Source organism: Taeniopygia guttata, chromosome 3 (assembly GCF_048771995.1).
Source record: "Taeniopygia guttata chromosome 3, bTaeGut7.mat, whole genome shotgun sequence".
Taxonomy (NCBI): Eukaryota; Metazoa; Chordata; class Aves; order Passeriformes; family Estrildidae; genus Taeniopygia; species Taeniopygia guttata.
The window spans coordinates 111913289-111926464 of NC_133027.1; the positions used below are offsets into that span (position 1 = coordinate 111913289).

The following is a 13176-nucleotide window of genomic DNA, read 5'->3' on the forward strand; positions in this document are numbered from 1 at the left end:
CTGAGCTTTGAGTTCCACAGCACTGATCTTTCCCTGAGAGTTGAAGTTCTCACATCTGACTCTCTTTCAGGCAGCTCCTACCTCTTTCTGATTATGGAATTAGAAGGAGCTGAGTTGATCCCTTCCCACTACCTGCTCTCTGGAAGTTGGGGAGAGGGTATGGATTTATTTTGTTTAATTAATGGCAAGCCTTTATAGTGGCCCTTCAGCTTCAGTTACTCCTGTCCATCTCAGCATAATTTCTGAGCATTTTTCTGTAGATTATTTGTATGGCCTCATAACTTTATTTTCTCCTTAGAAGTAGAAGCTGGTTTGTCAGAAAAACAGCTCTGAGCCAATCATACTTTTAGAAAAAGAAATGTATTGAGAGAAAAAGGTGCTGGTAGAGCTTTTTAGCCATTTTCTGAACCTAACTGGATCTTACAAACCCAGCCTGTGAGATGATCTATATCCCTTCTAAAAGAACACTTTTCCTCATGGCACTTAGACCATGACATGAATGCTAATGAATCCATAAAATGACTTAGCATGTGCCACAGGAGCCTTCAGGGTGTGAAGCAAACTGGGTGATAAATGGAAGTGGTTTGTGTCACAAGGTTGAAGAACTGGCTTTGGCTGCCATTTACCTGGATTTAATAACCTGCATAGGTCTGTGTATCACAGCTGAAACTTTGTATATGTTTAGTTTGTACCATATTTCTCCTTTATAGATGCTCAGCTTTACAATTAGATGTACAGTTGTTTTGCCAATTGATGGGGGTGATTTAAAGGACATGGACACCAATAAAGAATGGTCTTATTTTGCTACTAATACTAAGGCAACACAGAGGCAAAATAATACATTTAATAAAACAATAAGCTCACTATGCACTTGGCTGCAGCAACAAACAAAACAAGCAAGATAATGCACCTAATCAGTACTGTATGAGAGAGAGAACAGTGATTGAGAAAGATACATCACCGATTGCCTTAACACTTTACCATCATCCAGAGCCTGCAGTCGCTGGGTCTGTTGCAGTGACAATTTGGAGAACTTTCCAGGGAACTGGGAGGTCCTAGAAATGTGTTCACTTCCAATTGAGGTCTCCAAAGTCGCTACAAATGGGGTGTTCCAGCTTCTATAACACTCTTCCCAGCCAACGGGGACCAGAGCCCAGGCCATGGTGGGGATAGGGGTTTCCTGCAAATAAACATCTGGTGATGTCAGTTGGGAAGGTTTCTTAAAACGATACATTTATTAGCATATCTTACAGATAGTTACACAAGGTCATGTGAAAGTTCCTAAAGCAGTTTGGTCAGTCTGTATGCAAGGTTCTTTAGTTAAATGGCTAACTTAGACAACATCTAGTACATGATTTTCAGGATTCATCCAAGTCAGCTTTGGCTCGGGCCTGTTGTTCAGACCTGAGCACTTCAGGAGTTTAAAGTTGCTGCTATCTCCTATTTGCTGTTTAACTCCAGAGGGATTTTCCCCTGTCACAGGGCCGGGGTGGAAAAGGCAGCATCTATGTGTGGGCCTCTGGAGATGGAGGCAGCTATGATGACTGTAACTGTGATGGTTATGCATCGAGCATGTGGACCATCTCCATCAATTCTGCCATAAACGATGGCCGGACAGCTCTGTATGATGAAAGCTGCTCTTCAACCTTAGCCTCCACCTTTAGTAATGGGAGGAAGAGAAATCCAGAGGCTGGTGTGGTGAGTCCTGATACTCTTGTGCTGCTGTTGGTGTCTTTGTGCATGATGTTTGTCTATCTGCATGACCTATTGCAGCTCTGTGTACTTTGGAGCAGCAGATTTGAGATGAATATTTTCTCATTTGCAGTATGTAATGGTGCCAAAACTGTCAGCTGAGAAGATGTGGGATTTTTACCAAGAACAGCAATGATCTTTTAGAGCTTCAAAGGAAAGTTGGTGCTTTCCTTTGTCAGAAACTGGATTACAGAGTTCAGTTGCCTTCTTTCTGGAGGACATTGTGACAAAAGGTCTCTGTAAAAATCTAAGTTAACATCTGAGATCATATTTACTTGTACTGGCAGACTTCTGCTGTACAAGCAGCACAGAGCAGAATGACATTTAGTCACTCACAGAGGACATATGGGAGTTCAGATTACCAGAGCCTGCTGTTGCTGCAGGGCCAGTCCTATAGCTGGAAAACAGGCAGGTTCTGTTCAATTGTATTTGGGATTCTCTTCCACTGTGGTGATCACTGCTCTTCAGCTCTTCAGCACCTTCAGACTAGCCAGGACTTAGTTCAGTTCACAGAGTGGAAAATGCAGGTGTGCTGACTCAAGGTTAGTGTTTGCAAAAAGCTGTTGTACATTTTCCATGGCCCTGTCTCAAACCCTCAAGACACACTGTGCAATCCTAAATGCCCACATGCAGTAGCAGACAGAGCACTGTTTCTGTCTTCAATCAGCTCTGTGATGATACCAGCCAAAATGATCCGTGGCATCTTTGTAATTATTGCCATAAAATGCATTTCTGAGGTTTTCTTCTGGTCTCTGCTGGTGACTAATCTGCACAGAAGACAGCAGCCTGTTGCTGCTGCTGGTCTCAGAGTTGGACAAATATTAAAAAGCTCAGTAGTGGTGACAATTCTAGTTCCAAATCTTTTTGATAATCAGAAAGGAATTTAAGGCCTTTGGTTAAACTGTGTAAGAAATAGATGGGTTCTAAGTGAAAATGACTTGGTCTTTCATTCGTGCTCTAAATGTGTCTCACGGTGGTTTTAAATTAATACACTCTTCCAAAAAAGAGAACAGATCGTGAGCATGAACACAATTAAAGAGCAAGGGCACAAACTCTGCTTTCTGTATTTTTCTGAGTCTGTAGCTTCAACAAAAATGGGATGGCTGGTTTCATTAATTACATCTAATATCATTGCAGGCTACAACAGATTTGTATGGCAACTGCACCCTGCGTCATTCGGGCACGTCTGCAGCCGCCCCTGAAGCAGCCGGAGTGTTCGCCCTGGCCCTGGAGGCTAAGTATGCTGCTGAGAAATTCCTCCTGGGCTCTGGAGAGGAGAGGGCTGTGCTATGTTTAATGGTTTCATCATTTCAGTTGGCTGGCTGTGGCACCAGGCTGCAATAACCAGCTCAAAAGCTGCCTGGTACGGTGGGTTGTGCATGGTGACTTGAAGATGGAGCAACAGCCTTGCCAAAGTTGCATGGCAGATGGATTTTGGCTGTCTGGCTCTCTCTGTGTCCTCCCCATCCTCTGCATCTGGGGATTAGACTTCTCTAGCACTGTTTGGAGGAAGAGATTATTTAATTCCTCCACATGTCCTCTGTGAAATGCCCAGCCTACAAAAACATAAGAATAACCCTGTAATATGAGACAGGAGTTCCTGTTGTGCCAGGATACTGGCTGAAATGACAGAAGCTTAGGAAGAGGACAAGAAATGGGGATTAAGAGTGATCTTTCAACAAGAGCCTTGTCAATCCATGATTTGCAGAGACAGTAGTGGGTCTCTCCTGTTTAATATTCACCGGCAGGTTCATCTTCCTTGAAGTTGTCTAATTATTTTTCAGATTGTCTGTATGTGGCACCTAGGTCATCCAGTAACAATCAGTTCCTCAATATTTTTTTTTTGCAGTGGTGGTGTGGAATGATTTCTTTGTTTTCTTAACCCATTGCTAATAGCTTGTTTCTGAGCTGTGTGATTGCTCTGCTACATGAAGGAATAAATATCCATTGTCTGTTTACCATCTCCATGATATTCCTGGCACTGGAACCTTTTTTATATCTTGGAATCATTATCTTCTTCTCTATTGATTAGGAAAAGTTTTAATTTTATTAACTTTTCCCACCTTTTTACTTTATGTTATTTTTTTCATAAACTGAGGCAACATTTGCTTAGTTACAGAGCTGCAGTTGCTGTAACCACGGCATGAAGTGAGTACTATGTTCACAGGTTCCTTCAACAGTGCAAAATAATGAAGATTTGTGAGAGGAGGCCAAGTTTACATGAGCAGAGTGATGACTGTCGTGCTCAGAACATGACTTGGCCCAAGTCTCATTTTTCGGGTTTTATACATGTAAAACACATGCCAAATGTTCAGCTTTGGATGATCATTCCTTCTACTATCAGATTCATTCAGTGGGACAGCCACTATATAAAATATTAATATGGCCATAAAAATGTAAATGTTTAATAAATTTTCTGACCACTGAATACTTAAACTGGACTGGAACCTAAATATATCAGTAATAATTATAATTCCTCTTCATTTGAGCTACACATAAAGACTGCAGTTAGTCTGCCATTATCATGAATAGGAATTAGACTTAATACCCCTGGCTTGCACTAGAATTTCTAGGTTTTGCTGGGAGGGCAGCAGGAGAGAGAAGGAGCTGTCAGTGTCTCCCATATCCTTCTAGCTGTACTGAATTTTATTGTGCAGAACTATCCTGGATGAGCCTTGCCAGGAGCCACTGACAATCTCCCATGAAGCCTGTTCTTGGCTGCATTATGTCTGTCTCTCAAACCAGACTAATCTAAGAAATAGAAAGTACAGCTTTAAGATATGTAGCAAGCCCTTAAAAGATCTCAATAAGAATGATGCAAGTGATATCTTCTTTTCAGCTGCCTTGTGTCACCTTGGGGGAATGACAGTAATTGGCTTTTCTGGTGTACATTCAGCACGCACACATGCTTATTAGTTGGGGCACAGAAAGCTGAAAAGCAGATCCTTTTTGGCTGATGGTTTGAATCAGACATATTGTGATGTTGAAAGAGTTCATCATAAAACTACTGGAATAGCTTGAGTTATGTAGAATTAGAATGTCAGTTCTAAAGCTTTTTAGAATAATAAGTGCCCTTCCTGTTATCATAATCACTGTACATCTAGGAAGACAAGAGAAGATGATGAAAAATAACCATTGCAGCTAGGCAAATGCTACTTGACTGCATGCACCCATGCTAATATAACATGGGTGAAAAGCCTCTGCCATACCTTCTACTGCAAAGCTGCAATCACCCACAGCCCATGTATCCATAGGCACAGAATCCTGACATTACTAACACCTGGATCGTTAGAGCTCATCAGTTTTATCAGATTAGGGCTTCTGAGGGTGGATCTTGGAAAGTCCATGGGAAAAGCAGGAGGAGCAGGCAAGAAAAAAGGGGCAAGATCTAAGAGGAAAGCTAGGTGAAATTTTTTTATAAACTTTTTATTTTTGATCAGAAGTGGTTTTGCAATTTTGAAGAGAACATATTTGGAAAAGTACTATATGCTTCAAAGCTCTTGTGGTGCCCACTGAGATCAATAGAAGCTTTGTTATTGATATGTGTGTAGTTCCAATTTTGCTGTTATTCATAGAAGCAAACTTTACCCAAAGCCTTACTCTAGCACAGTTTTGGTTTTTTTTTTTAACATCTGCTTGGAAATAAGTGTAATGTTTGTTGCTCTTCCACAGCTCGCAGCTGACCTGGAGAGACATGCAGCATCTGACAGTGCTCACCTCCAAGAGGAACCAGCTCCACGATGAGGTTCACAGGTGGCGTAGGAACGGCGTCGGACTGGAGTTCAACCATTTGTTTGGCTATGGTGTCCTGGATGCAGGAGCCATGGTTAAGATGGCAAAAGACTGGAAGACTGTTCCTGAGAGGTTCCATTGTGTTGGAGGGTCAATACAGGAACCCGAGTAAGTGAATAGTCTAGTGGATGTGTTTGGCTTCCTCCAGGCATCTGGGAGATTGCAAGCATACAATTATTTTGACAAAGAAACTTAATGAGGTTTTTTGTTTCCTAAGAAACTGTAACAATACCAAAAATAAGTTGATAAAACGTTTTTTTATAAACAATGCTTGATGAAACTATGTGATCTCTCAGTTCCTGGCTTGCTGGAGCAGTACATTCTATAGCCCATCCTATATGCTAGTGGCAGGAGTGTTAATAGCAACAACCATTTCTCTTGGGCACTCACAGGTATGTTTGTGCTGAAGTTTCTGTGAAAAAAAAAAAAAAGCCTAGCTCCAAATGAAAATCTCTGAGACCAGCACTGTAAATTACATAAGTGCTGCCACATGAAATGTCTGTCAGCCAGGTCATATCTCATTGTGAGATTCCTCAGCAGACAATTTTATCTCCAGAAGACTGAAACAATCATCTACAGGTACCAGCACTGAACCTGCAGCATTTAATTGTGCTTGCTTTAAACTCTTCAATTCTCTAATTTCAGGGTAAGTAGTCAGGTTGTTTTCTGATTTAGCTTTATGTGCTAAAGTGAATGAGTCAACAAATGAATGAATGAATACTAATTGACTACAACAGCTTTAGTTTAATTTAAGTAATTGAAATACTAACTTAATAATGGCCTAAATTATATCTATACAATTTGAAATTTGGCTTTTCAGTGCCATTTTTGAAGGCAACATTATTCTGTTGGAAAAAGAAAACAAACCAGGATGCCACCCTGGCACATAACTTAGCCAGGGAAAGAGTGAGTTTCCCCCCAACCTTGCAAATTGAATTTGCATGATTCAAAGTTCTACAGCTGAGCTCTGAGTTTTAATTTATCTGTCTTATGCATACTCACAGGTAAAAAATGAGAATACCAAAGTTAGTTTTAGGATATCTCTAATTTATTAATAATTAAATGCACAGTAATCTCATTTATCCTAGGGCAGCTCCATTTACTGAAATGGGCATCATCCTAGAGGAGGAGAGAACATTTCTTTCTGTAGGCTGTAAGGTTGTCCTGTCAATTGCCTGACACATCTCTATATTAACAGCAGTGCTGTAATATTTGTGTTCCCCAACGAAAATGTCACTGACAGGAGATGATAAGCATTATGAAGTGCAACATGTACCTTTTCTGAATTACACTGTAAAAAAATAGCTAAGTCCCAGCATCTCCAGAGATTCCTTGGAAATTAAAGCTCTGTATTTCTGCTGTGGATAAGTGGGTTATTCCTTCAGTTTGGTTTGCTGAAGCAACATTTTATATTTATATTCTCTATATTTTTATTTAGTATAGATATCTGTATACATAATATATGTATTTGGTATAGATTTATGAAGGTGGGTAGTTGATATGGAGGTGTGTTTCAGAGCAGCATTGTCAATTAAGTAAAAGGCCAGGAAATAATTAACAGACAGAATATACTGTGTGCTGAAAGCAATCAGTATTTAAAATAGAAACATTTGTTAGCAACAGGAACTTTTCCTGACAAGGGTTCTGACTGGTTTAGGGAAATACAAAGTTTTAAGACAATGTAATCCATTAACTGAGGAACAGGAGCACAGAGGAGCTCCCTCTGCTCATCTCCCACACATGCAAAAGTGGATATACTGTGTATAATCTCCCACTGGCTACTATGCCATGGACATACTATATATATGTGTGTGTGTGTATATATATATATAAGCTGGGTAGTGGCACATGGTAAAGCTGTGCCACTTTCTCTTCATCACCTTGGTGTCAGGCTTTTTCCACTAACCCTGGTTCTTTTTGTTTCTTTAGGAAAATTCACCTAGACTACAATAATTATTCTAGTGAAGCAGAGACTATTAGATCCTAGTCAATAGGAAAGGGGGAAATAGAGGAAGTCTTTTCTCATGTTTTTAGAGAGCTGAGAGAACTTCTGCACTGCAGTACTTGAGAAGGTGGAGAGAAAATCTTTTTGCAGTTGTCAAGCCTTCTGCAGAGCAGATGTAGTGGGAACACATTGCTCTTGTTTCTTTGAGCTCTAGTCTGGACAGGAAGAAAAGACTCACACTGCAATGTCCCTCTTCATTAACTGAAGGAGATAAACCACTTGTCACATCTCTGGGAATGAAGCAGTGTTTGACAAAGCTTTGTCCACTGTGTGAAGAACCTGTGAGAAAATATGAATTTAGATTGAGTTGAGATTGAGGCTTCCCAGGCAGAGAAACTGTAAGCACATGGTAACTGTGAAATTACAATTCTTCACCTCTGTCTGCACCTAGTGCATTTTTCTTGTGCTTTGGCACATAAAATAAGTATCTCAAGAGTATTATATTAGATGCTCAAATATTTCAGCTATACAATATTTATGTTATACCAACTTCTGCTCCATAATACTCAGAACAACACAGGTTTTTCAGTTTAAATAAGTGTTTAAATGTCTTGAGGATCTTAATCTAAATGATGTTTTGCTCTGCAAGTACTTCTAAGGGGGACAGAGACTGGCCTGAGCCACTTAGTGATGTACCAAGTGTAATATCTGGGGCTCATCTGAAGAAGAAAAGAATTCCTGGAAGCTAGGCTTCAGTGAAATGCTTTCACTGGTCTCTAAAGAACACGGTATTTCATTAGCAGAGGGAAAAAGCTGGTACTGATTTCTTTTGAAAAGAAGGTATTCATTACCACAGTGTAGGCAATGCCCTTCAAAAGATTCTCAATTTGCACAACTAAGGTCAGAGAGAAGCCACTGAAAGACAAGATAATGGCAAGATGACTGGAGTCTTTTGTGACTTGGTCCCTTTTGTAATGATTGCTGTAATTCTTGTCTTTCAATTATTCATTTTGGACAGAGGAAAATGTCACACTGCTCTCAGAACACTGATGGTGAAGATGTAGAGCATTTTTACACTTTCCGTGTATTTTGCCAGCCAGTTTCTGAGGCAGTGGGTAATTGAAGTTGCATCCTGACCCCAACAGGTTTAGAAGGCACTTTACAGCCTCAGTTCCCATGCCAGACACTTTGGTAACTCAGTAAACACGTGCAGCTTCTTTCCTTGGTATATGTACTCGTGTACAGGAGCTGTTCAAGGATGGAAATCTTCATGGAAAACTATTTTTCAAATGAGCAGACTCCAGCATCCCACACTTGTTCTGGTTTCCAAAGTAGAACAACGACATAGGCTTTCATGTGACTGCACTGAAATTCTGTGCAATTGGTTCCTCCAACACCAGAGAGCCACTTGCTGCTGTCATTTAAGGAAACTGGCATGACTGACTACTCATGGTTCTTTCACTAAGTATCCACATTATTATGCAATTACCCAATATAGGAGTCATAAGTAAAGACAACCATTAATGTTAGTCCTTAAAGAGCAGTTTTTGCTTCTAAAATTGTGTTACTTCTCTCTTTGTGTAGGTGTACATTTCATAAGTTTATTATGAAATAATAATAATAATATCATAATCATTATTTTCAAATTAAGGTTTTGGTATCACTTTCTAAATGGGGAACATTTGCTTTCTGGCTAAGTTTGCAACTATTATTATCTCCTTACTTCTTCATGCATTAATAAGGAAAATCATACATTGTTTTTCTGTGAGGTGTCGGAATCTGTGGGTATTGGTGATTCCGAGATTGTAGAAAGTCTCTGTCTTTCAGCCCCACTGCCAAAGCAGAAGCCATAATTGGTCTGTGCTGGTTTCCAGGTTGTTTATTCTGTTTATCTCTAACATGTTCTGCTGCCCTGCCGCAGGTCTGTCCTGCAGGGCAGCGTGTGGGGCTCTGCCCTCAGTGGGATGGTACAAACATTAAATACCAGAAACTACCTGTGCTGAATTTACAATAACGTGCCAATATCTGTCACCTACGTGTGTCCCCAGCCTGAACCAACAGAAAAATGCCAACACCACAGTGAAACATGGAGGGCATGAAGAAGGAGAAAAAGGACAAGACACACCCAATTCCTCCATCTTGTCCCCTCTGAACCCCTAATCTAGAAACTTAAAATTTTACTTTTGCACCTGTGTCACACTTAATTATTACTCTTATCAAACACTCAAAGTTTGTAATTCATCCTGTAAGATTGAAAACTCCTCTCCATGGACAGAGATCACAGCCAGTGTCTCTCGGGGCTCTGTACAGGGGGGTTCCTGACCCTTGCCAGGGTCCCAGACCTGCCAGGGCAGCCAGAAGGAAGCCCTGGATTCCCAGAGTGAGGCACAAAAACCCAGTAGTTTTAGCACAAGCCGTATTGTACTGCTTTAATTCGCTTCATTATCTTTTGACCCACAGGAAGATACCACCGAGTGGCAAACTGTTGCTGACGCTGACAACGGACGCGTGTGAGGGGAAGGAGAACTTTGTGCGGTACCTGGAACACGTGCAGGCGGTGATAACCGTGAATTCCACCCGCCGAGGAGACCTCAACATCAACATGACCTCGCCAATGGGCACCAAATCCATTCTGCTGAGCCGGCGGCCCAGGGATGATGACTCCAAGGTGGGTTTTGACAAATGGCCTTTCATGACGACTCACACGTGGGGAGAAGACCCCCGAGGCACCTGGGCTCTGGAGATTGGCTTTGTTGGCAGCCAGCCCCAGCGGGGCGTGCTGAAGGAGTGGACGCTGATGCTGCATGGGACTCAGAGTGCACCGTACATAGACCAAATCGTAAAAGATTATCAGTCCAAACTGGCCATGTCCAAGAAGGAAGAGCTGGAAGAAGAGTTAGATGAAGCAGTGGAGAGAAGCCTGAAGAGCATACTGAGCAAGAAGTAGTGCTGTGTTGCATGATGGTGTCTTTCCTTCCCCACACCCCTCTACTCGCCGTTCTACTATCCAAACCTCTGTGTTAGACGTATTACAATGATTGTCTCTGTAGACAAATTACCACCCTTTCCTGATTTTAAAGTCTTATATCTCGTCAATAATTATTTTAATTGCCACTGAAGCGGTCCATTTTTTATCTCTAAACCACAAAATATACTCCCACCAAATACTATGTACAGTTTGTGACTGTAAATGATTATTTTTTTCCTTTGTGTCATACAAATAGGTAATAACCTGCAAAGAAGTTAATGGCTTTTCCCTTCATATTTCTGTGGTAAATGTTTGTATTAAAAAAAGAGTGAATTTTAACACTGGAAGTTGGTGATAATTGAGCACATTTTAAAAAATGACTGCAAGAGAGGGAATCACAAAGAGGTTGTCTGGAGAGGTCTTTGAACATGCTCCTTCTGCATCACTGACTTCAGTGGGACTTCCTCCATTGGGTTCAACCAAAGTACCACTAGACCCCACAAGAAGAAATAATCCAGAGATAAGGAAAACTCACCAATCTGATTTGCAGAAATCCAATTCTTTTGAGAGTTTTATTGCATACTACAGTTACACTACATACACACTTCAGATACAGGATGGATCAACAGATATGCAATAAGGAAGGCAAAACGATGCCAAAGCTGGGTGGCAGGGAGAAGTGATTTAAAAACCAAGTCAGGGCCTTCTAGAAGCACAAGTCCCAGTTTTGCTGGAGTTTTTTTTTTTTTAGTTTGGTTGTTTTGGGGATTCTTTTCCTGTGTTGTTGTTTTTTTGTTTTGTAATTTTGGCAATTTAAATCAATTTACCATCTCACAGCAGAACAAGCACATAGGGATGAGCTGTAGGATTTCTGGCAGCTTGTGTGCATCTGCTGGTCTCTCTACTGAGATGTTCTCCAGCACTGTAAAATGAGGCTGTGCCAGCATCATGAACCACAGACACCTGTTTTCTGGGGTTTGCAACCCAGCTGCCAGTAAACTGCTGTGGGGAAAATTTGAAGCACACAGTTTCAGTCCCAAAGCAATTTTTAATTTAATTTTTTTTTAAGCTATATATTTGCTGGTATTATGTTATACAAATATATTTAAGGAGAAAAATATGCTGAAGTTATTAAAGTGTAATGCAATGTTGGCCTTCTTGAGAAATAAAATGTAGTATATTTGGGAAGATTTGTTGGCAGTCATTGTTTTTTCTGTTTAAAGTCAGTCTCACCTTGACTTTTTGGACATGAGTTAAAGTCCATTTCTCTCGCCCTCAAGAGTATGCTCTGGCTATTGCTGCAAAACATAACATTCTCCCTGGTGGGAATTGCTGATGGAAGCAACCCCTACATGTTCTCAGGTGTGAGATCCCAAATTTAACCTTTGAGAATATTCTGCAAATATTTAGGCACTTGCACTAAAGCCCATTAGTGGACCCACTTAAATGGTAATTTTAAGCAGGTATTTCAGATCTTTGCAGGATCCAAGATCTGCATTTTAGCAGTGACTAGTTTCAGGATTTTATTATGTATTTTTAATATGCAGAGTATGAATCTAAGATGTTTTAATAAGAGTTGTCCTGGTTGATCCGGTGCATAGCAGTAGAAACATATTCAGTAGGTAAATATTTATCTAACAAATTAAAAACGTAACCCAAAGGTTCTATGGTGGATATGTTTCACTTAAGAATGTATGAGAATAATGTTAATTCAAGAGACTATCCATCTTTTATTTTTCCATAAGAAGCCTGTTCTTTCCTTTTCCAAATGAAAAATAAACAGCTCAACCTACTGAGAGTCTGTGTAAATTACACTCTAAAGCCAGGCAAAGCAGCCTCACACTACTCACAGGTTTCTCATTGTGTGCAGCAGTCCCATCAGAAAAATTTACCATATATATATATATTTATGCACACACCTGTATGACTAAATACATACACACCCGTGGTATCACTCTCTGTGTGTTTTATATATATATATATATAAAACATACAATATATATTCAGTATACGTTACATATATTTGCATATAAATACATCTAGAATTACATATGGTATGTAAGATATAACACACATACATCATAACTTTTTGTGTGTATGTGATCAAAGAAAGAGGTTACTGAAAGTTTTTACTGGACTTCTAAAATTTGGAAAAGTTTTGGAATAACAAAAGTCCATGTGGAATTCTTAAAGGAACATGTACATGACTTTCCATTGCATTCATGTAATTTTGCAGTTGTCTGTTCAATTATTAAATATCTTATAAAGCAGCAAAACAACTAGATGAATGTCCATATTTTCATAATGCTGACATAATTTAGTAATTGAAAAATCACAGTAATGAGTGATATACTGAAATGGTGAATTTTGATACAATTATATATACAAAACTACATTTATATACTATATAGAGATATACTTCAAATTCTTGGGGATTTTTGCTTCAGGGAATCACCAAAAAATATGTCCAGTTAGACTGAGTTTTTATGGTATTGCTGATGCAAAAGAAAGTTAATTTGTTAGTATTTATAATAAAAGGAAAAATTAAGCTCATGATGCAAAACAGGTGAGCCCTGTGATGATGTTTTATAATATCAGTAAAATAAAGAGCTGTTATAAACTGGCAGGTCCTATCATCATTGATTATCTGAAGTTACACAGAAGGTAAAATGCTGCTCTCAGTGTGATGACTTCCTACTTCTCTGCTTTTTACACTGCT

General features: G+C 39.8%; 1 protein-coding gene across 2 annotated transcripts in view; it reads left to right on the forward strand.

Moving 5' to 3' along the window:
- The window catches only part of PCSK2 (proprotein convertase subtilisin/kexin type 2), a 97227-nt gene extending 85582 nt beyond the window's left edge, over window positions 1-11645 (forward strand). For both annotated transcript variants that reach the window (XM_030269235.4, XM_030269236.4), the window contains 4 exons: window positions 1483-1698; window positions 2890-2990; window positions 5425-5652; window positions 9950-11645. In XM_030269235.4, coding sequence (XP_030125095.3) covers window positions 1483-1698; window positions 2890-2990; window positions 5425-5652; window positions 9950-10436 — 1032 coding nt within the window. In that variant the 3' untranslated portion in view covers window positions 10437-11645. The remainder of the gene's footprint in view (window positions 1-1482; window positions 1699-2889; window positions 2991-5424; window positions 5653-9949) is intronic.
- Window positions 11646-13176: the final 1531 nt, after the last annotated feature.